The following is a 21,853-nucleotide window of genomic DNA, read 5'->3' on the forward strand; positions in this document are numbered from 1 at the left end:
CCATTTGTAAACCCGTGCTGATTACTGCTGATGATGTTGTTGTCTTTAGCAAACTGTACGATATAGTCCCTTATCATCCCCTCCAGAAGTTTACATACTATTGATGTCAAACTGACAGGCCTATAATTTCCCGGGATATGCCTCTGCCCTTTTTCAATATCGGAATCACGTTTGCTTTCCTCCAATCCCCTGGTACATCTCCTGTCCTAATACTGTCAGCAAAGATCAGAAACAGTGGTCTAGATATAACCTTACTGAGTTCCTTGAGTACTCTCGGATGTACGCCATCCGGGCCTGGTGATTTGTTTGTGTTAAGTTTATCCAGCCTTTCCCTGATTACACCCTCTGTAAGCCATAGTGGCAAGTCCTGTGTATTACTACTAACCATATAGTCATGGTCAGTGTACCCCTCCTTTTCCTGTGTAAAGACTGATGAGAAAAAAGCATTCAGCACGGTTGCTTTTTCAGTGTCCTCTGTAACCATCCTCCCATCGTTAATTATGTGTGCAATATGCTCTGCCCTAGTTTATTTGCTGTTGATATATTTAACCACTTACCGCATACTAACGTAGGTCTACGTCGGTAAACTTTGCGGTAGTGTACCGGGATGATGCCTCTAGCTAGAGGCACCATCCCGGTACCGTGGTTTAGAGCCGACGGTTGGCTTTCCGTCGGTACCGACCGATGCGGCTCGGGAGCCGCTCGATCGGTACCCGGGGGGGCGGGAGGGGACGTCGTCTCCCCTCCCGCCGCCTTCCGTGGCTTTGCCCGGGGCTCCCGTTCCACCGGGAGCCCCGAGCACCCAGCCGGCACGTCCGCCGGCTGGATGGAGTCCCGATGAATGCCGGAAACGGCATCGATCGGGTCTCCGATGACGTAACCCGGAGGCGGCGTCCATGACGTCACTTCCGGGTTACTGTGCTGCAAAAGGCGGCAAATTTGAAAAACGGCTGTATGCAAAAATGCCGTTTTCGGCGTTTTGCATACAGGGAAGTGTAGTGGAGGGGTCTGGGGTCTTTTAGACCCTCGATCCCTCCATAAAGTGTACCTGTCACTACATATTGGTGTCACAAGGGATGTTTACATTGCTTGTGACAGCAATAAAAGTGATCAGATTTTTTTTTTTTTTTTAAAACTTTAATAAAGTTAAAAAAATAAATAAAATAAATGGGAAAAAAAAAAAAATTTAGCCGCCCCCGTCACCGTTAGCTCGCGCACAAAAAAAAACATATACGGAAGTCGAGCCGCAAATGAAATCGCTGTTCAAACCACACATGTGAGGTATCGCCGTGATCACCATAGCGTGAGCAATAATTTAAAAAAAAGAGCTACACTCTAACTCAAAACTGGTAACCGTTAAATAAATTTAAAGCGTCGCAGATTGAGATCTCTATTGACCGTAGTTTGTCGCGATCCCACGGGGGGGCGCAATTTTAAACCGTAACATGTTGGGTATCTATTTACTCGGCGTGACATGTTCTTTCACAATATACAAAAAAAATGGGCTAACTTTACTGTTTAGTATTTTTTAAAATTAGTGAAATGTGATTTTTCAAAAATTTTCCAAAAAAATGGCGCTTTAAAGACCGCTGCGCAAATACCGCGTGATAAAAAATATTACAATGACCGACATTTTATTCTCCAGAGTCTTTGCTAAAAAAATATATATAATGTTTGGGGGTTCTAAGTAGTTTTCTAGGAAAAAATACTGATTTAAACTTGTAAACAAAAAGTGTCCGAAATAGGGCTGGGGCTTAAGTGGTTAAAGAATTTCTTTGGGTTTTTTTTACTATCCTCCGCTATTTGTCTCTCAAAGTTGATTTTAGCCATCTTGATTTCGTGTTTACTTTTCTTATTTGCCTCCTTGTATTGTATGAAAGCAGATACTGTGCCCTCTGCTTTATATTTCTTGAAGGCCAATTTTTTTCCCCTAATAAGTTTTTTAACGCTACGGTTTAGCCAGCCAGGTTTGGCTTTGTCTCTTCTAAATGTATTTCCCATAGAAATGCACTGCAAGATGCATTTGCTTAATGTGGTCCTAAAGCATTCCCATTTTTCCTCTGTGGTCAGGGATCCCAGGGTTTGGTCCCAGTTTACCCTTTCCATGAATGAGTACAATTTTGTAAAGTCTGCCCTTCTGAAGTTTAGGGTTCTTATGTTCCCCACTTGCCTTGTTATATTGTTATTTATACTAAATGTGATCATCCTGTGATCGCTAGAGCCCAGGTTGTCCTGGACCCCTACCTCCGAGATTAGGTCTGGGTCATTAGTGATCAATAGATCCAGGATTGTTTTTTCTCTAGTCGGAGAATCCACCAACTGTGACATGTAATTATCCTGTAAGGTTTCCGTTAATAGACGGGCCTTCTGTGAGTGTGTAGTCCCCTCTTCCCAGTCAATGTCGGGATAATTGAAGTCCCCCAATATGATGATTGATCCCAGTTTTGCCACTTTACCCATTAGTGCTAAAAATTCTATCTCTACCTCCTCCCCTTGTTTAGGTGGCCTATAGCAAACCCCCACAAATACTTTTCCCTTTTCTCCTTCCCTATGGAGTTCTATCCACACAGATTCTAAATCCATGCTCATCCTATCCGTAATGTCACTCCTCTCTATCACCTTTACATTGTTCTTGACATAGAGACATACCCCTCCCCCTCTTTTTCCTACCCTGTCCTTCCGGTACACCGAATACCCTTGGATATTGGCCAGCCAGTCATGTGAGGGGTCCTTGTGGCTGCTGCCAGAAGGAGTGGGGTGATGGGAGTGTTGGGCACAGTAAAATGAAGGAGGGTCGGGGTTTCGGGATATATTACCAAAGGTTAGGAGAAGCAGATGGGTGAGAGAGGTAATATCGAAGTGTGATTATGAAGGGACATACCCCAGCATCCTGGAGGTTGCATCAGCATGTGGGTGTAGAATTAGCAGGAGTTGATGAAGGCAGAAATAGGGATAAGACAGAAAGGAGGATTATATATAAGCTGAGGGGTGAAGAAAAAAGTGCTTAACCACTTTAGGACCGCGCGCGGTAATACTACTGCGGCAGTGCGGCACGATACCGCTCAGCCACGTAGTATTAACGTGATGCGCGATCACGGCTCCAGAGCGCGCTCCCGCGCGCCGCGGGTCCCGATCCCGATGGCATTCGGTAGGGAACCGATCAATCATCAGATACTGACCAATGATTTTTGGTCAGTGTCTGTAGATCGGTCCCCACCAATGGCAATCTGTCCCCTGTCTGTGTAATGTAAACACAGACAGGGGAAGTGATGTCACTGTCCCTCCTGAAGTCCTTTCGGTTCCAGGAGAGAGACAGAGACACACCAAAAACGTGAGTTTCCACCAACACTACACTGACACACCTCACATAGGCACATTTAACCCCTTCATCACCTCTGATCACCCCCTGATCACCCCCAAACCCCTCACAGTGAACACTATATACAGTGGTATACAGATATTTTACTGATCACTGTATAAGTGTCACTTGTGAGCGTAGTTTGCGCCTGCGTTAGGCCCAAATAGGGTTAGGGTACCCGCCACCTATCCCCTAATAAAGTTTTTACCCCTTGATCAGCCCCAGTTAACCCCTTCACTACCTATTACTCTGTGCACTAAATACAGTATATAGGTAAATACTGATCACTGTATTGTGTCACTAGTGACCCTAATTTGCGCTTGCGCTAAGCCCATATAGGGTTAGGGCACCCGCCACCTATTCCCTAATAAACTTTTAACCGCTTGATCTTCCCCAGTTAACCCCTTCACTCCATATAAAACAGTGCACTAATATATACAGTATATCAGATAACTACTGATCACTGTATTTAGTGTCACTGGTGACCCTAATTTGCGCTTGCGCTAGGCCCGAATAGGTTTAGGCCACCCGCCATCTATCCTCTATAAAGGTTTAACCCCTTGATCTCCCTCAGTTTAACCCCTTCACTTCCCTGTCACAGTGTTCACTATATACAGTGATTACCGATCATTGTATTAGCGTCACGGGTGACACAACTTAGGCTAGCTAGTTAGCGTCAGGGTCCCACTACACCACCGTTACTTAGCGTCAGTTAGAGTCAAGTACACTAACACACACACACCACCGTTACTAGTATAGTGTTTGAACAGATCAATATCTGATCTGATCAGAACTATACTAGCGTCCTCATAATTTAGTGTTCCCCAAACGCAGTGTTTGCACAATCAGCACTGATTCCTGCTAGCACCTGCGTTTAGCCCCCCTGCCCAGCCCACCTTACCCAGGCAAGTGTAGTAATCAATAGATTACTGACACTTCCAAAAAACACATCACACAAAACCGCTGCGTTAGCAGAGTCAGGCCTGATCTCTGTTAGCACTAGCAGTTTTTCTTTGTAGCGACCAAATAGTCCTCGACAACCAGGTGCTTTTATTACCTAGTAGTCGCACTACTGTACCGGTAAATTTAGTTACTAAAATGACAAAACGTTGGTACAGTGGTGAAGAGGTCTACGAAATGCTGACCGCGGCACGTGAGAGCGATGGGGAAGCCTCACTGTCAGAATCAGGGTCAGTATACGAACCAGATGACCGCAGCGGCTCCCTGACAGATAGCTCCGACAGAGGGGTCCCTGCTAGGGTCAGGCGTACCCGACCCCATTCTGGAGTTGTTGACTTGCAAGAACTGGAGGTTTCTGGTATGCAGCAGAGTGCCAGTACTAGTGCCGCTCACACTTCTCGTGAACTGGCAAGCACGAGCGGCCTAGTACACCCTGGACCTTCAACCAGCACTGCAGTATCACCTGGTGACGTGGCGAGTCACCTGAGTGCAGTTGAAGCTGGTGCGGTGGCTAGCACGAGTAGTGGCCCGCAGCCACCGCGTATCCGAAGACAGGCCCGTAGAGCCCATAGTGTCCTCCCTGAAGCGCTGGCATATCCTAATTGGCAGCCCACAGATTCCACAGCGCCAGTACTTCCCCCATTCACCGCCCAACCCGGAATCCAAGTGGAAACAGCTGGTTTTAATCCCATAAACTTTTTTGAACTGTTTTTCACTGAAGATCTTTTCAGATCTATTGTGGACCAATCAAATTTGTACGCTCAACAATTCATCGCCGCCAACCCAAATTCACCCCTTGCCAGACCATTCGCCTGGAATCCTATTACGATTCAGGAGTTTAAAACCTATCTGGGCCTTTCCTTCAACACGGGCATTACAAGAAAGAATGAATTGCGGTTATATTGGTCCACTGACCCAATTCATCAAATGTACGTGTTCTCTGCTGTTATGTCCAGGGCTCGATACCAACAAATATTTCGGTTCATGCATTTCAACGACAATGAACTCTGTCGTCCTCGGGGAGACCCTGAATATGATCGGCTCCACAAAATTCGGCCCCTCATAGACCACTTCAATCAGCGGTTCGCAGCCTTGTTTACCCCCCAGCCTGCTTGAGGTGCGAGGAATTGCTTGCAGTGAAGTGGAGGGACAAACGAAACGTTTACGTGCTGTCCTCCATTCACCCAGACACGGCAGTCCAAATTACTACGGTCACCGGTGTTGTTGTTGAGAAACCCCTCTGTGTCCACGACTATAACCGTAAAATGGGAGGGGTGGACTTCAACGACCAGATGATGGGACCGTACTTAATTGCCCGTAAGGCCAGACGCTGGTACAAAAAAGTGTCTGTATACCTATTTCAATTGGCTGTTTACAACGCTTTTGTCTTATACAAAGCGTCTCCTGGAACATTATCCTTCTTTCAATTCCAAGAAGAGATAATCAGAGCCCTTCTGTATTCAGCTGGTGCTCCTGCCCAACTTCCCCAACCAGATGCAGTGAGCCGGCTGCATGAGAGGCATTTTCCGCAATACCTCCCGAGTACCCCTACCAAACGATACCCCCAAAAAAGATGCCGTGTCTGCAGCAAGCGCGGATTTAGGCGCGACACCCGGAATTATTGTCCCGACTGTCCTGACCGACCTGGTCTTTGCCACGGTGACTGTTTCCGTCGCTACCACACACTAGTGGATTATTAGCATAGGGTACAGCACGGCACAGTTTAGGGCACATTTACACAGGGTCTCAAAAGATGTTCGATGGCTATCGTCATTTTGAGAGACCCGAACCTGGAACCTGGAACTCGACGTTTGAAGAAAAAAAAAAAAAAAATACATAAAAGCCAAAAATAGTTGTCGTCTCAGTCATTTTTTATGTTCTTCTACACTTCCTATGTACTTTTAATGTACTTTGTTTGTTTTTCATTCTTTTGTGACCTGTTTCTCTTGCAGGTACTCGTCGGCTACCACGCATTGATTTCATATATTCTGACACAAACAGTGTTTGCGCTCAGCATACATGGATACCTTTGCTGATAGCAGCTGTGGTGATTTTCTGATTTCAGCACTGCAGTTAAAATCCTATTTTGGTATACGTGGATAGTGCCGTGTATACCCATCATTAAATTCAGTGGGTGGTTGTTTGGGCGGTTAATGATGAGAATCCAAAAACTTTTGTTGTGTCAGTCATTTTATATGTCCTACTCTTCCTAATGTACTTTTTTTTAATGTACTTTGTTTGTTTTTTCATTCTTTTGTGACCTGTTTCTCTTGCAGGTACTCGTCGGCTACCATGCATTGATTTTATATATTCTGACACAAACAGCGTTTGCGCTCAGCATATATGGATACCTTTGCTGATAGCAGCTGTGGTGATTTTCTGATTCCAGCACTGCAGTTAAAATCCTATTTTGGTATACGTGGATAGTGTCGTGTATACCCATCATTAAATTCAGTGGGTGGTTGTTTGGGCGGTTAATGATGAGCAATACTACGCATTATTCCTGTGCTGATTTCTGATAGGTTCTCTTTTTTTTCGTTCAGCCCACAGGCTGCATGAAAAAAAAAAAAACCTATATGCCAAACAAAGACCAGCAATGTACTGGTACGTTGCTGGACTTTGAGTGGTTATACCAGGATGATGCCTGCAGATTTAGGCATCATCTTGGTATCGTTTTTTACAGCAAGCGGTCGGCTTACATGTAAAAGCAATCCTAGCGGATAATTGGCCGCTAGACTGCTTTTACATGCAGTGGGAGGGGACTCCCCCCCCCCCCCCCCCTCCTGCCGCCTTCCGCTGCCTTCCACGGTTTTTCTCGGGCTCTCCTGTCCCACCGGTTAACCCGAGAGTGCAGCCGGTGGTTCAATTATCTAACCATAGAGCTGATTGGAGATGAGAATGGCTCCAATCATCTTTATGGCCTAAGATGCCGGAGGCTACGAGCATTTCATGACTTCTGTTTCGCCAGAAATAAACAGCGCCATTGGGAAATTGGGAAAGTATTTTATCACACCAATTTTGGTATGGTCAGATGCGTTAAGGTCAGAGGAAAGATCTAGAGTATAAAAGACCCCAATTTTTTTTAAAAAGAGTACCTGTCACTACAGATTGCTATCATAGAGGAAATTTAAATTCACCGTGATAACAATAAAAATGATTAAAGAAAAAAAAAATGAAAGAAAAGGTGTCAAAATAACATAAGAAAGCAAATTAAAAAAAAAAAAAAAAAATCAAGCCCCCCTGTCCCCCCGTGCTTGCGCGCAAATGCGCGCACAAGCGTTGGTCTAGTGTCATATGTAAACCGCAATTTCAGCATGCATGTGAGGTATCGCCGTGAACGCCAGGTCGAGGGCAGTAATTGTTGTGGTAGACCTCCTCTGTAAGTCCAAAGTGGTAACCTGTAAAGACTTTTAAAGGCTTTTAAAACCGTACGTAGTTTGTTGCCGCGGCACGGGCGTGCGCAATTTTTAAAGCATGTCATGTTAGGTGTCTATGAACTCGGCATAAGATCATCTTTTAAATTTTACCAAACAATTTGGAATTATATAGTGTATTTCTGCATTAAAAATAAAAAAAGTGTTTTTTTTTACGCAAAAATTGCGTTTGGAAAATGTGTGCGCAAATACCGTGTAACAAAAAAAATTGCAACATCCACCATTTTGTTCTGTAGGGCCTCTGCTTTAAAAAAATATATAATGTTTGGGGGTTCAAAGTAATTTTCTTGTGAAAAAAAAATATTTTTTCATGTAAACAAAAACTCACAGAAAAGGCTTGGTTTTCAAGTGGTTAGAAGAGTGGGTGATGTGTTGCTAAAATTGAGCATAAAATGCCAGGACTGTTCAAACACCCCCCAAATTACCCCTTTTTGGAAAGTAGACACCCAAAGCTATTTGCTGAGAGGCATATTGAGTCCATGGAGTATTTTATATTTTGCCCTAAGTTTCAGGAAAATGACAATTTTTTTTTTTTTTTTTTTTTTTACACAAAGTTGTCACTAAATAATATATTGCTCACGCATGCCATGGGTATATGTGAAATGACACCCCAAAATACATTCTGCTGCTTCTCCGGAGTACAGGGATACCCCATGTGTGAGACTTTTTGTCAGTCTAGCCGCATACAGGACCCGGAAAACCAATCCGCACCTTCTGGCTTTCTAAGGGCGTAAATTGTTGATCTCACTCCTTACTACCTATCACACTTTTGAAGGCCATGAAATGCCAAAATGGCACAAAACCCCCCCAAATGACCCCATTTTGCAAAGTAGACACTCCAAGCTATTAGATGAGAGGCATGATGAGTCCATGGAATATTTTATATTTTGCCACAAGTTTCAGGAAAATTATTATTTTTTTTTTTTTTTACACAAAGTTGTCAGTAAATGATATAATGCTCACACATGCCATGGGTATATGTGAAATGACACCCCAAAATACATTCTGCTGCTTCTCCTGAGTACAAGGATACCCCATGTGTGAGACTTTTTTGCAGTCTAGCCGCGTACAGGACCCGGAAAACCACTCCCCACCTTCAGGCTTTCTAAGGGCGTAAATTGTTGATCTCACTCCTTACTACCTATCACACTTTTGAAGGCCATGAAACGCCAAGATCGCACAAAACCCCCCAAAATGACCCCATTTTGCAAAGTAGACACTCTAATCTATTTGCTGAGAGGCATGGTGAGTATTTTGCATCTCTCATTTTTTTTGGAAAATGAAGAAAAAACAGGAAAATTCATTTTTTTCCCTCTTTTTTCAATTTCCAAAACTTTGTGACAAAAAGTGAGATCTGCAAAACACCCAACATGCCTCTCTGCAAATAGCTTAGGGTGTCTACTTTCCGAAAAGGGGTCATTTGGGGGGGGGGGGGGGGGTTGTGCTGTCTTGGCATTTCATGGCCTCCGAAACTGTGATAGGTAGTCAGGAGTGAAATCAACAATTTACGCCCTTGGAAAGCCTGAAAGTGGGGGTTGGCTTTCGAGGACCTGTACTCGGCTAGACTGCAAAAAAGTCTCACACATGTGGTATCCCTGTACTCAGGAGAAGCAGCAGAATGTATTTTGGGGTGTCATTTCACATATACCCATGGCATGTGTGAGCAATATATCATTTAGTGACAACTTTGTGTAAAAAAACAAAAAAAAAATAATAATAATATATTTCCCGGAACTTGTGGCAAAATATAAAATATTCCATGGACTCACCATGCCTCTCAGCAAATAGCTTGGGGTGTCTACTTTGAAAATGGGGTCATTTGGGGGGGTTTTGTGCTATGTTGAAATTTCAGGGCCTCCGAAACTGTGATGGGTAGTCAGGAGTGAAATCAACAATTTACGCCATTAGAAAACCTAAAGATGGAGATTCATTTTCGGGGTCCCGTACACAGCTAGGCTCCCAAAAAGTCTCACACATGGGGTATCCCCATACTGAGGAGAAGCGGCAGAATGTATTTTGGGGTGTCATTCCACATATACCCATGTCATGTGTGAGAAATTTATCTTTTAGTGACAACTTTGTGTTAAAAAAAATAAAATAAAAAATAAATTGTAATTTTCCCAAAACTTGTGGCAAAATATAAAATATTCCATGGACTCACCATGCCTCTCAGCAAATAGCTTGGGGTGTCTACTTTGCAAAATGGGGTCATTTGGGGGGTTTTGTGCTATTTTGAAATTTCAGGGCCTCCGAAACTGTGATGGGTAGTGAGGAGTAAAATCAGCAATTTACGCCATTAGAAAACCTAAAGATGGAGATTGATTTTCGGGGTCCCGTACACAGCTAGGCTCCCAAAAAGTCTCACATATGTGGTATCCCTGTACTCAGGAGAAGCAGCAGAATATATTTTGGGGTGTAATTACACATATACCCATGGCATGTGTGAGAAATGTATCTTTTAGTGACAACTTTGTGTTAAAAAAAAAAAAAAAATTTTTTTTATTCATTTTTCAAACACCTGTGACAAAAAAATTAAATATTCAATGAGCTCAACATGCCTCTCAGAACATTCCTTAGGATGTCTACTTTCCAAAAAGTGGTAATTTGGGGGGGTCTTGTATTGCCCTGCCATTTTAGCACTTCATGAATTGAGATAGGCAGTCAGAAATTAAAGCTGCGTAAAATTTCAGTATTTACACCATAGTTTGTAGACGCTATAACTTTTGCGCAAACCAATAAAAATACGCTCATTGAATTTTTTTTTGTCAAAGACATGTAGCTAAATATATTTTGGCCAAAAAAAATGACATAAATTGAGTATATTGGATATTTTTTAAAAGACAAAGTTGAAAATGTCATTTTTTTTGCAAAATTTTCGCTCTTTTTTTATTAATATCGCAAAAAATAAAAAGCGCAGAGGTGATCAAATACCACCAAAAGAAAGCTCTGTTTGTGGGAAAAAAAGGACGTAAATTTCGTTTGGGTACCACATTGCATGACCGCACAATTGTCAGTTAAAGTCGCACAGTGCCGAAGCACAAAAAGTGGTCTGGACGGAAGACAGCAAAATCCTCCGGTTGTAAAGTGGTTAAAGCGGTTTTTCAGCCTCTCCCTCCAAAAATTAAAAGTCAGCAGCTACACATACTGTAGCTGCTGACTTTTATAATTGGGACACTTGCCTGTCCTGGAGTCCAGCGATGTCGGCACCACAGCTGATGTTTCCATCGGCTGTTGGGTGCTGCCGCTGCCATTGCCAGTAAGGGAACCCGGTAGTGAAGCCTTGCGGCTTCACGGGCAGGTCCCTACTGCGCATTCGGATTAGCTCGGCGGCGGGAGGAGGAGGGCCGCGGCGCTGTCTCCTGGAAGTGGGGAGGGGTACCTGTCAAAACAGTTCTTTGCCAGTGTGGCACCAGAGGGGGGGAGGAAGCAAATAAGCGGAAGTTCCACTTTTGGGTGGAACTCCGCTTTAAGGAGAGAGGACACATCTGTCAGAAGGAGTGGTAGAAAGTGCATGTTACAGAGTTGAAGGAGAGCTGACTAGAAAGACAGGGTTACCTGCAGCCTGTTTGGTGCTTTTCAATATGCAGTTTGCTATGTATTTTCACTTCGTGCAATCGCTGAAGTGCATATCACTTGTACGTTTAACCACTTTTGCCCCTGGGGATTTGGCTGCTCAATGACCAGGCCCTATTTTGCGATTCGGCACTGCGTGACTTTAACGGACAATTGCACGGTCGTGAGACGCTGTACCCAAACAAAATTGACCTATTTGATCAGCTGTGCAATTTTTATTTTTTGCGCTATAATTTTTTGCGCCATAAACAAAAAAAATAGCGACAATTTTGAAAAAACAATATTTTTCACATTTTTTTTTAAATGAAATTCTCAAAAAAAAAAAAAAGTAAAAATCAAAATTTTTTAACATTTTAGGCCAAATTGTTTTCTGCTACATATTTGTGGTAAAAAAAAAATCGCAATAAGCATATTTTGATTGTTTTGCGCAAAAGTTATTGCGTTTACTAACTATGGGAAAGATTTATGTTCTTGTTTTTTTTTTTTTTTTTTTTTTTACTAGTAATGGCAGCGATCTGCGATTTTTTTAAATTTTATTTATTTTTTATTTTTTTTGCGGAACTGGGACATTGCGGCGGACAGATCGGACCCCTAACTGACATTTTTGACACTTTTGGGGGTACCAGTGACATTACTACAGTAATCAGTGCTAAAAATATGCACTGTTACTGTAAAAATGACACTGGCAGGGAAGGGGTTAACTGTACTGGTGATCAAGGGGTTAAATGTGTCCCTAGGGGCATGATTCTAACTGTCAGGGGGCGTAGCTTGTGAAGTAATCACAGAGGCATGCAATCATATATAGCAGGATCACATAGCCTCTGTGATCACGTCAGGGAGAATGACAGACGGCTGTGTTTACATCAGCCGTCTGTCCTTCTCTCTCTGCTGCAGGCTATCGCGAGTGGCCGGCAGCCATCGTAGCCGCTGGTCACACGCGCTTGTTCCCCAGCTAACGAGCAGGGGCGGGAGCGCGCCGCCGGCACCACGCGCTCGCCCCCTACAGTACTACGTCACTTTGCCCAGGAGCGCCTGACTGCCGCATTAAATGTGCAGTGGGGGAGGCGGAAGTGGTTAAAGAATCACTTGGGGAAAGAATCACTAAAGGAAAAGAACACCAGCAACGTTTTCCCCAGCAAATTACTATCCCCATAAAGGTGCTCTAGCTGCATACTGTTCAGGGTGGGGGTTGTTGTTAATGAGTTAAAGAGGTTGTAAACCTCAGAATTAAAAAAAAAAACAAACACCTGAAAGACACACATAATGAGCTAGTATGCATCGCATACTAGCTCATTATGAAATACTTACCTTGGAACGAAGCCCCGCAGTGCCGACCGCTCACCTCTCTCACGGGTGACATTTTCGGTCGCCCTACTTCCGGGTTTGCGGCATCCGGCCATCTGACTAGCTGGAGCCGCGATGACGTCACTCCCGCGCATGAGGCGGGAGCCGACGTTCACGGCCCAGGGCTCTGAAGGAAGGGCCCGAGCAGTCGTTCCTTCAGAGCGCATGCGCCAGTGATGTCACTGGCTGCATGTAAACTAAATATCTCCTAAACGGTGCATGTTTAGGAGATATTTACATTACCTATAGGTAAGTCTTATCATAGGCTTATCTATAGGTACAAGTTGCAGAGGAGGGTTTACTTCCTCTTTAATAAAAGGATGGCTTGCAAAAGCCAATTTATTCATAAATAGTATTGAGGATGGGATCATTAGCTCGATATCAGTTTTTGCAGATGACACAAAATTAAGCAGGGCAATAACTTCACATGAGGCAGGAATCTTACAAAATGACCTGAACAAAATCGCAGAGTAGGCAACTACATGGCAAATTAAGTTTAATGTGGAGAAGTGTAAGGTATTGCACTTGGGGACTAAAAACATAAAAGCACAATACACTTTAGGGGCTGAAAATCTGGGGGAATCAAAAATGGAGAAAGATCTGGGGGTCTTAGTAGAAGGATAGACTTAGCATTAGCATGCAATGTCAAGCTGCAGCTGCCAAAGCCGGCAGAATATTAGCATGCATAAGAAAGGGATGTATTCCAGAAATAAAACTATAATCCTAACCACTTTATAAAACACTGGTCCCGACCACATCTGGAGTATTCTGTCCAGTTCTGGTTGCCAGTCCTCGGAAGGGATGTGTTGGAGCTGGAGAAAGTCCAGAGAAGGGCAACTAAACTAATTAGGGGATTGGAGGACCTTAATTATGAGGAGCGCTTACAGGCGCTTGATTTATTCTCCCTGGAGAGGAGACACCTGAGAGGGGACATGATAGCGATTTATAAATACCTCAACGGTGATCTCAACATAGAAAAAAAACGATTCAGTCGCAAGGAACTCACGAGGACACGAGGCCATACAATGCAATTAGAGGAGAAGCGTTTTAACTTCAGGCTACGCAGGGGGTTCTTTACAGTAAGGGCTACACTACTGGAATTCTCTACCACAAATGGTAGTAACTGCGGGGAGTATGGCTACTTTTAGATTCTTGGACGTACACCTCTAGGATCAAAACATTCAGGGATATGTGAAATGATTACGGCCACACACACACCTACACAGGTTGAACTGGAAGGACTATTGTCTTTATTCAACCTCGACTACTATGTAACTATGTAAGAGGGCAGAGTTGTAAAGGGAAAATCAGCTCATAACTTAGGTAAGACACTAAAGAACAACATAAATATCATAATGATGCAAACAGGGCAACGGATGGTGAAGGCAGCAACATACCAATATACACAGAGACAAACCTTAAATTTTTAGTTTTGTATGGATGTAGGCAGCAGTTTTGAAACATGTGGTTGTCCTCTTGGCTTTTGCGCCATAAGTTTAGGCGCATATAATCTTTTTCTTTTCTGATGTATACTGATAATTTTTAAGTAAAGAATTTAAAAAAAATGCACCAGTGGCAAAGTGAATATGCACACAATACAATATATCATGTATTGAGAGTTTATAATGATTTGAGTTTAATGACACTAATAGCACTTAAAATAAGTCATAAACCTTTTTGATTCTAGGGGTACATACTATAGATAATATCTGTTAATATGAAAGGATATTTGATGCCACTTATGAATTGCATTAAAGCCTTGTAGTAATAAAGGCTACACCCTCATAATTTTTTCATAATACTGTTCTAACTCTTAGTTTTGTCACACTAGATTATCCCTCCAAAAGAGTGGCAACCGAGACGAACTTATGATGATCTGGATGACATGGTTATTCCTGCTCCAATCCAACAGGTTGTTACTGGCCAGTCTGGCCTTTTTACTCAGTACAACATACAGAAGAAGCCCGTTACTGTGGGAGAATATCGTAAATTAGCCAACAGTGACAAGTAAGGGTTTTTATTGGAGATATTTCTTGACTTTTTTTTTTTTCTTTACAGGATTTATTACCAGGAAAAAAAAATATTTCTCTTACGTCCTCCGACAGTCGCCGCCTGCTCTAAGTCATCACTGTTGGGTATTGACTTCCCATCCGCAGGAGTAGCTAGGCATATAGACTTAGTCAAAAGACAAAAGGCATTAGCATATACACACCCATGGGGGCTGTCCCATCTGGTCAATACCCCATTATGGGCTAATTGTAACCTCAGAGTTTTTGGTTTCGTGTAGATAAATTGTGGTTTGGGAAGAGTTTTTAAAACGTTATCTTTTAATAATAGGTGCCAATGTCTTTTAAAAATCTTTTCTATTTGAGAATGCTTACATAGTTACATAGTAGGTGAGGTTGAATAAAGACAATAGTCCATCCAGTTCAACCTGTGTAGGTGTGTGTGACTGTAATCATCTAACATAGCCCTTAATCTCCTGATCCTTGAGATGTAAGTCTAAGAGTCTTTTGAAAGTCACCATACTACCCGCAGAAACCACCTCTTGTGGTAGACAATTCCACAATCTTGTAGCCCTAACAGTAAAGAACCCTCCTCGTTGCCTGAGGTTAAAACGCTTCTCCTCTAATCGCATTGTATGTCCTCGAGTCCTCATGCAATTCCTTTGAATGAACAGCTTTTTTTCTAAGCTGAGATCCCGATTAAGATATTTATAAATTGCTATCCTGTCCCCTCTCAGACGTCTCTTCTCCAGGGAGAATAAATCGAGCGATTGCAGCCGCTCTTCACAGTTAAGGTCCTCCAACCCCCTAATCAGTTTAGTTGCCCTTCTCTGGACTTTCTCCAGCTCCAACACATCCCTCCTGAGGACTGGCGACCAGAACTGGACAGAATACTCCAGATGCGGTCGGACCAGAGTTTTATAAAGTGGAAGGGTTATAGTCTTATCTCTGGAATACATCCCTTTCTTTATGCATGCTAATATTCTGTTGGCTTTGGAAGCTGCCGCTTGACATTGCGTGCTGTTGCCTAATCTATCATCAACCAAGACTCCCAGATCTTTCTCCATTTTTGATTCCCCCAAGGGTTCCCCTCCTAACGTGTATTGTGTTTTTATGTTTTTAGTCCCCAAGTGCAAAACCTTACACTTCTCCACGTTAAACCTCATTTGCCATGTCGTTGCCCACTCTGTAATTTTGTCCAGGTCATTCTGTAGGATATCTGCTTCATGCTGTGCAGTTATTGCCCTGGCCAATTTTGTGTCATCTGCAAAAACTGATAACGAACTACTGATCCCATCCTCAATGCTGTTTATGAATAAATTGAACAAGGTTGGTCCCAGGACTGAGCCTTGGGGGACCCCGCTTACTACCTCAGACCAGTCTGAGTATGCGCTGTTTATTACCACCCTTTGGACACGCCCTTTTAGCCAGTTCCGTATCCAAGAGCAAACCCTGCTGTCGATACCTGCAGACCTTATTTTATAAATTAAGCGCTTGTGGGGAACTGTATCAAATGCCTTTGCGAAATCAAGGTACACCACATCCACTGGTCTGCCCCTATCTAGCTCACAGCTCACCTCCTCGTAGAATGCTAAGAGATTGGTTTGACAAGAACGCCCATTTGTAAACCCTTTGCTGGTTACTACTGATGATGTTGTCTTTAGCATATTCTACGATATAGTCCCTTATCATCCCCTCCAAAAGTTTACATATTATTGATGTCAAGCTGACAGGCCTATAATTTCCCGGGATATGCCTCTGGCCCTTTTTGAATATCGGAATCACGTTAGCCTTCCTCCAATCCCCTGGTACATCTCCTGTCCTAATACTGTCAGCAAAGATCAGGAACAGTGGTCTATATATAACCTTACTGAGTTCCTTGAGCACTCTCGGATGTACGCCATCCGGGCCTGGTGATTTGTTTGTGTTCAGTTTATCCAGCCTTTCCCTGATTTCACCCTCTGTTAGCCATAGTGGCAAGTCCTGTGTATTACTACTAACCATACAGTCATGGTCAGTGTACCCCTCCTTTTCCTGCGTAAAGACGAGAAAAAAGCATTCAGCACGGTTGCTTTTTCAGTGTCCTCTGTAACCATCCTCCCATCATCGTTAATTATGTGTGCAATATGCTCTGCCCTAGTTTTTTTGCTGTTGATATATTTAAAGAATTTCTTTGGTTTTTTTTTACTATCCTCCGCTATTTGTCTCTCAAAGTTGATTTTAGCCATCTTGATTTCTTGTTTTCTTTTCTTATTTGCCTCCTTGTATTGCTGGAAGGCCGATACTGTGCCCTCTGACTTATATTTCTTGAAGGCCAATTTTTTTCCCCTAATAAGTTTTTTAACGCTACGGTTTAGCCAACCAGGTTTGGCTTTGTCTCTTCTAAATTTATTTCCCATAGGAATGCACTGCAAGATGCCTTTGCTTAATATGTTCCTAAAGCATTCCCATTTTTCCTCTGTGGTCAGGGATCCCAGGGTTTGGTCCCAGTTTTCCCTTTCCATCAATGAGTACAATTTTGGAAAGTTTGCCCGTCTGAAGTTTAGTGTTCTTATGTTCCCCACTTGCCTTTTTATATTGTTATTTATACTAAATGTGATCATCCTGTGATCGCTAGAGCCCAGGTTGTCCTGGACTCCTACCTCCGAGATTATGTCTGGGTCATTAGTGATCAATAGATCCAGGATTGCATTTTCTCTAGTAGGGGAATCCACCAACTGTGACATGTAATTATCCAGTAAGGTTTCCGTGAATAGACGGGCCTTCTGTGAGTGTGCAGTCCCCTCCTCCCAGTCAATGTCGGTATAATTGAATTCCCGCAATATGATGACTGATCCCAGTTTTGCCACTTTACCCATTAGTGCTAAAAATTCCAGCTCTACCTCCTCCCCTTGGTTAGGTGGCCTATAGCAAACCCCCACAACTACTTTTCCCTTATCTTCTTCCCTATCGAGTTCAACCCACACAGATTCTAAATCCATGCTCATCCTATCCGTAATGTCACTCCTTTCTAGCACCTTTATATTGTTCTTGACATAGAGACATACCCCTCCCCCTCTTTTTCCTACCCTGTCCTTCCGGTACACCGAATACCCTTGGATATTGGCCAGCCAGTCATGTGAGGGGTCGAACCAAGTTTCTGTTATTCCCACAAGGTCTATGTCCTCCTCATGTACTAACATTTCCAACTCATCCATCTTATTAGCTAGGCTCCTGGCATTAGCATATACCCCTCTTAGTTTTACGGAAGTTAAACGTGATTGGCGGTTTGTTTATTTCTGTTTGGTCTGCGGTTTTCGCGCACAGACCCGCCAATTGATGTTGTCGACCTACTGTCGCTGCTGACCCTACAACTGCCTTCAGTCCTCTGCTCCCTCCTGACTGATTCTACTTCTGAGCCCTCCCCCTCCGTCTCCTAGTTTAAAAGCCCCTCCAACTTGGTGGCCATCTTTCTCCCCAAAAGAGCTGTACCGTCCCCATTAAGGTGCAGCCCATCCTTACTAAAGAGCCGGTAGCCGACTGAGAAGTCAGCCCAGTTCTCCAGGAACCCAAACCCCTCCTTCCTACACCAATTCCTCAGCCACTTGTTAAGTTCCCTAATCTCCTTCTGCCTCTCCTGTGTGGCTCGAGGTACAGGCAGTATTTCAGAGAAAACCACCTTGGAGGTCCTTTTCCTCAAACTATTACCTAATAGATTGAGGAAAATGCTGTCTAGAAAAACTTGTTAAAAATGCTGTACTAAAATCTTTCTTTTTCTTATCTTTTTTGGTGAATAGATCTTTACGTTCTATATTTTTTATCTTATTTTTAACATTAGTGAGATCTTTGTTCTTATATCCCTTTTCTTGAATTTTTTTTATGATTATTTCAGCTTGTTCGTCATAATCACTATCTTGATTACAATTTCTCCTTATTCTCATTAGTTGGCTACTGGGGATTGTATTTAGCCATCTAGGATGGTGGCAACTACCGACGGGGATGTATCCATTTGCGTCCACTTCTTTAAAATTAGTTTTTGTAAAAAGTCTGTTAATTTTTAAAAATACATAAATCTAAAAAATGAATAACATCATAGCTAGACATGTGGGAAAAGGAAATATCATATTGGTTGTCATTCATATGGGTTAAAAATTGATTAAGTGAATCCTGAGTTCCTCTCCATACGATAAAAATGTTGTCAATACAGTAAAACCTTGGTTTGAGAGTAACTTGGTTTAAGAGCGCTTTGCAAGACAAGCAAAATTTTCAAATAAATTTTGACTTGATATACAAGCGATGTCTTGATATACAAGTAGCCTCAAGTCACAGCTGAGTATAAAAGAGAAGAGAGGCACCTCGAAGTGTAGCAATATGGTTACATTTAATGAAGGTACAACATTTAGTAACTCACATGGTTGATGATTGGAACAGGCACATCTAAGGATGCAGGCATCCGGGGTAAAGCTGTCCACATAGACTATCCTCCTCACCGCCATCTACGTCATCCTTTCCATGCTGCCCCTCACTTTCAGATCGCTTTACTCCAGGGTGGTCTTCCCGGTCAGGATTACAGACTGGCAGCCGGCGGTGCAGAAGATTGTCTATGTGGACAGCTTTACCCTGGATGCCTGCATACTTAGATGTGCCTATTTTAATCATCAACCATGTGAGTTGCTAAATGTTGTACCTTCATTAAATGGAACCATATTGCTACACTTAGAGGCGCCTCTCTTCTCTTTTATACTCTGTAGCTCCTGCTGGATTTTGCTTCTAATCCCCTTGTGGAAGCGGCTATTTGTGGATGGACATTTTATGGTTACACAACCTATCGCAATGCTATAATCTTTTTATATGGACTATAAACTGAAGGACTTATGAATAAATGGTTGTGGAACAAATCATCTTATTTTCTATTATTTCTTATGGGGAAATTTGCTTTGATATAAGAGTGCTTTGGATTACAAGCATGTTTCCGGAACGAATTATGCTCGCAATCCAAGGTTTTACTGTATATTTTTTATAGGTGATAAGTTCTTCAGGTCTATTGTTAAAAATTTGTTCACTTTCCCATTTCCGCATAAAAATGTTAGCTATGGAGGGAGCATATTTTGCTCCCATGGCTACTCCTTTTTTCTGTCTAAAAAACTTTTTTTCGTGCCAAAAAAGTTATGGCTCTTCGCAAGGTCCAATCCTTGTAATAAAAATTATTTTTGTTTGGTTTTAATTTCCGTTTGGTCAAGGGCCCATTTCGCTGCTCTTAGAGCATGTTCTTGTTTAATATTTGTGTAGAGAGAGTTGACATCTACTCCCACTAAGATGTCATTCTCCTCTATCTCTAAATCTTTTATAATTTCCATTAAATGTTTACTATCTTGTAAGTATGCTAAACCTTCTCGCGCCAGAGGCTGGAAAAAACAATCTAGGTATTCACCTAAGTGGGATAGAAGGGAATCCACCCCGCTTACAATAGGTCTTCCCGGCGGATGTTCTTTATTTTTGTGAATTTTCGGCAATTGGTAAATAACTGGTACCCTAGGCGCATCTGGCACCAGGTATCTCCTTTCTTTTTTGTTTATAATGCCTTCCTTACTTGCCCATTTGATTAATTTAGTTAATTTAGCTTTATATTTGTTTGTAGGGTTCCCATTTAATTGTTCATAAGTGTCTGAATCACTGACCAATCGATTTAATTAGTCTAGATAGTCTTTTTTATTGAGAATTACAAGGCCTCCTCCCTTGTCAGCGGCTCGAATCACTATATTTTTATTTTTTTCCAAGGATTTTAAGCCCCTTTCTATATCTTCTTTTTTTCTTGAATTTTTTATCCCTAAGCTTTCTAGATCATTTTCAACCATCCCTTTAAAAACACCTAAAAATATTTTAGGATTAAAAACAGACTTATTTCTCAATTGTGTATACATAAAATCTCCTGTGGGTAGAACATTTTCTGATGATTTTCCTGCATAATATTTTTTTATATTTAATTTTCTGATAAATTTTTGCAGGTCAATATATGTATCGAATTTATTAAGATTTTTTTCTGGTGCAAACTTGAGTCCCAAACTTAATACTTTTAATTCATCCTCTGTGAAAACAACATTACTTAAGTTGAAAATCCCTTCAGTTTATTTGTTCTTTTTCTTTTTCTGCCCTCCTCTACGTCCTCTAGCTCTTCTTCTCTTACCTCTCTGGCAGGTTGTACTTGTTCCATTATTGGCCAAGCTCTCCATTCGTCTCTCCTGTCCAACTGGTAGGGGTTCCCTCCCCCCCCCTCTGTAGCTGGGTCTTCCTCTCCAAGGGGGTCTGCCTGATCCTCTCCTCTGAAAATCCCCCCTATAATTGTTGTAACCATAATTATTTCCCCGTCCACCTCTGAAACCCCCATTGTGTTGTGGACGCCTTCCTCCACGGTGTCCCCTGTAGTTATTTGTATTTTTATAATAGCCTTGTTGTTGGGTTATTGTTGCTGGGGATATTGTTGCTGGGGAGTCTCCTCCCTCAGAGCTGCAGACTATACTTTTTTATTGGAAATATTTATGCACATTCTAGTTTGCACTGATGAATTGATTATATTTATTTCACATGATGTATATTTTTCACTGATGCTAGCGCTGCTTAAATTTGGTTTCCAAATTTTGGTGGGTTTGGAACGATCGGTCATGTTCGGCGGACATTTTTTTGAAGCCTCCAATGCATTCCTATGGGGCAGCCATTTTCCCTGAGTCTGAAAGTCTTTAAGTTCAGCCTACTTCAGCAGCACTTCCTTTCCACATGCAGCAACATTGGTGGCAACACTCTGTGGGCTCTGCAGGTTATCGCTCTCAATATTCCTCTATATTATCGCTTCTAGCTCAGTTTTCTCTTATCCTTTTGGGGTCTTTGTCACTGTAGCTGTAGCGGTGGGCTGCACATTCCGCAGCGATTTTAAAAGGGGCAGTACACATTTATTGCACTGTTTTTTTCTGTGACCTTTTGAGCAATGGATTCTCAGGAAAGCAAGTTCCCCCCAGCTTTAGTGGGGGTCCCCAGTTCTCCTGTGGCCCCACTGCGACCCGATTTGGCTGCTGTGGTGGACGACTTTGGTGTCTAATATGGAAATGCTGATGTCTGAACGTGCTGCAAAAAAGAGGCCCAGATTGTCTCTCTCTTCTGATTCAGATGGGGATATGGCTGCTGCTGCGAGCGTGCCCTTTTCAGGG

General features: G+C 42.6%; 1 protein-coding gene across 1 annotated transcript in view; it reads left to right on the top strand.

Moving 5' to 3' along the window:
* Nucleotides 1-21,853, top strand: part of LOC309559900 (lysine-specific demethylase 4B-like) — a 630,996-nt gene that overhangs the window by 26,678 nt on the left and 582,465 nt on the right. The window contains exon 2 of the mRNA XM_082263341.1: nucleotides 14,501-14,676. Within this exon, the coding sequence (XP_082119467.1) occupies nucleotides 14,501-14,676 (176 nt within the window). The remainder of the gene's footprint in view (nucleotides 1-14,500; nucleotides 14,677-21,853) is intronic.

Source organism: Pelophylax lessonae (genome assembly GCF_965119305.1).
Source record: "Pelophylax lessonae genome assembly, chromosome: 1".
Taxonomy (NCBI): Eukaryota; Metazoa; Chordata; class Amphibia; order Anura; family Ranidae; genus Pelophylax; species Pelophylax lessonae.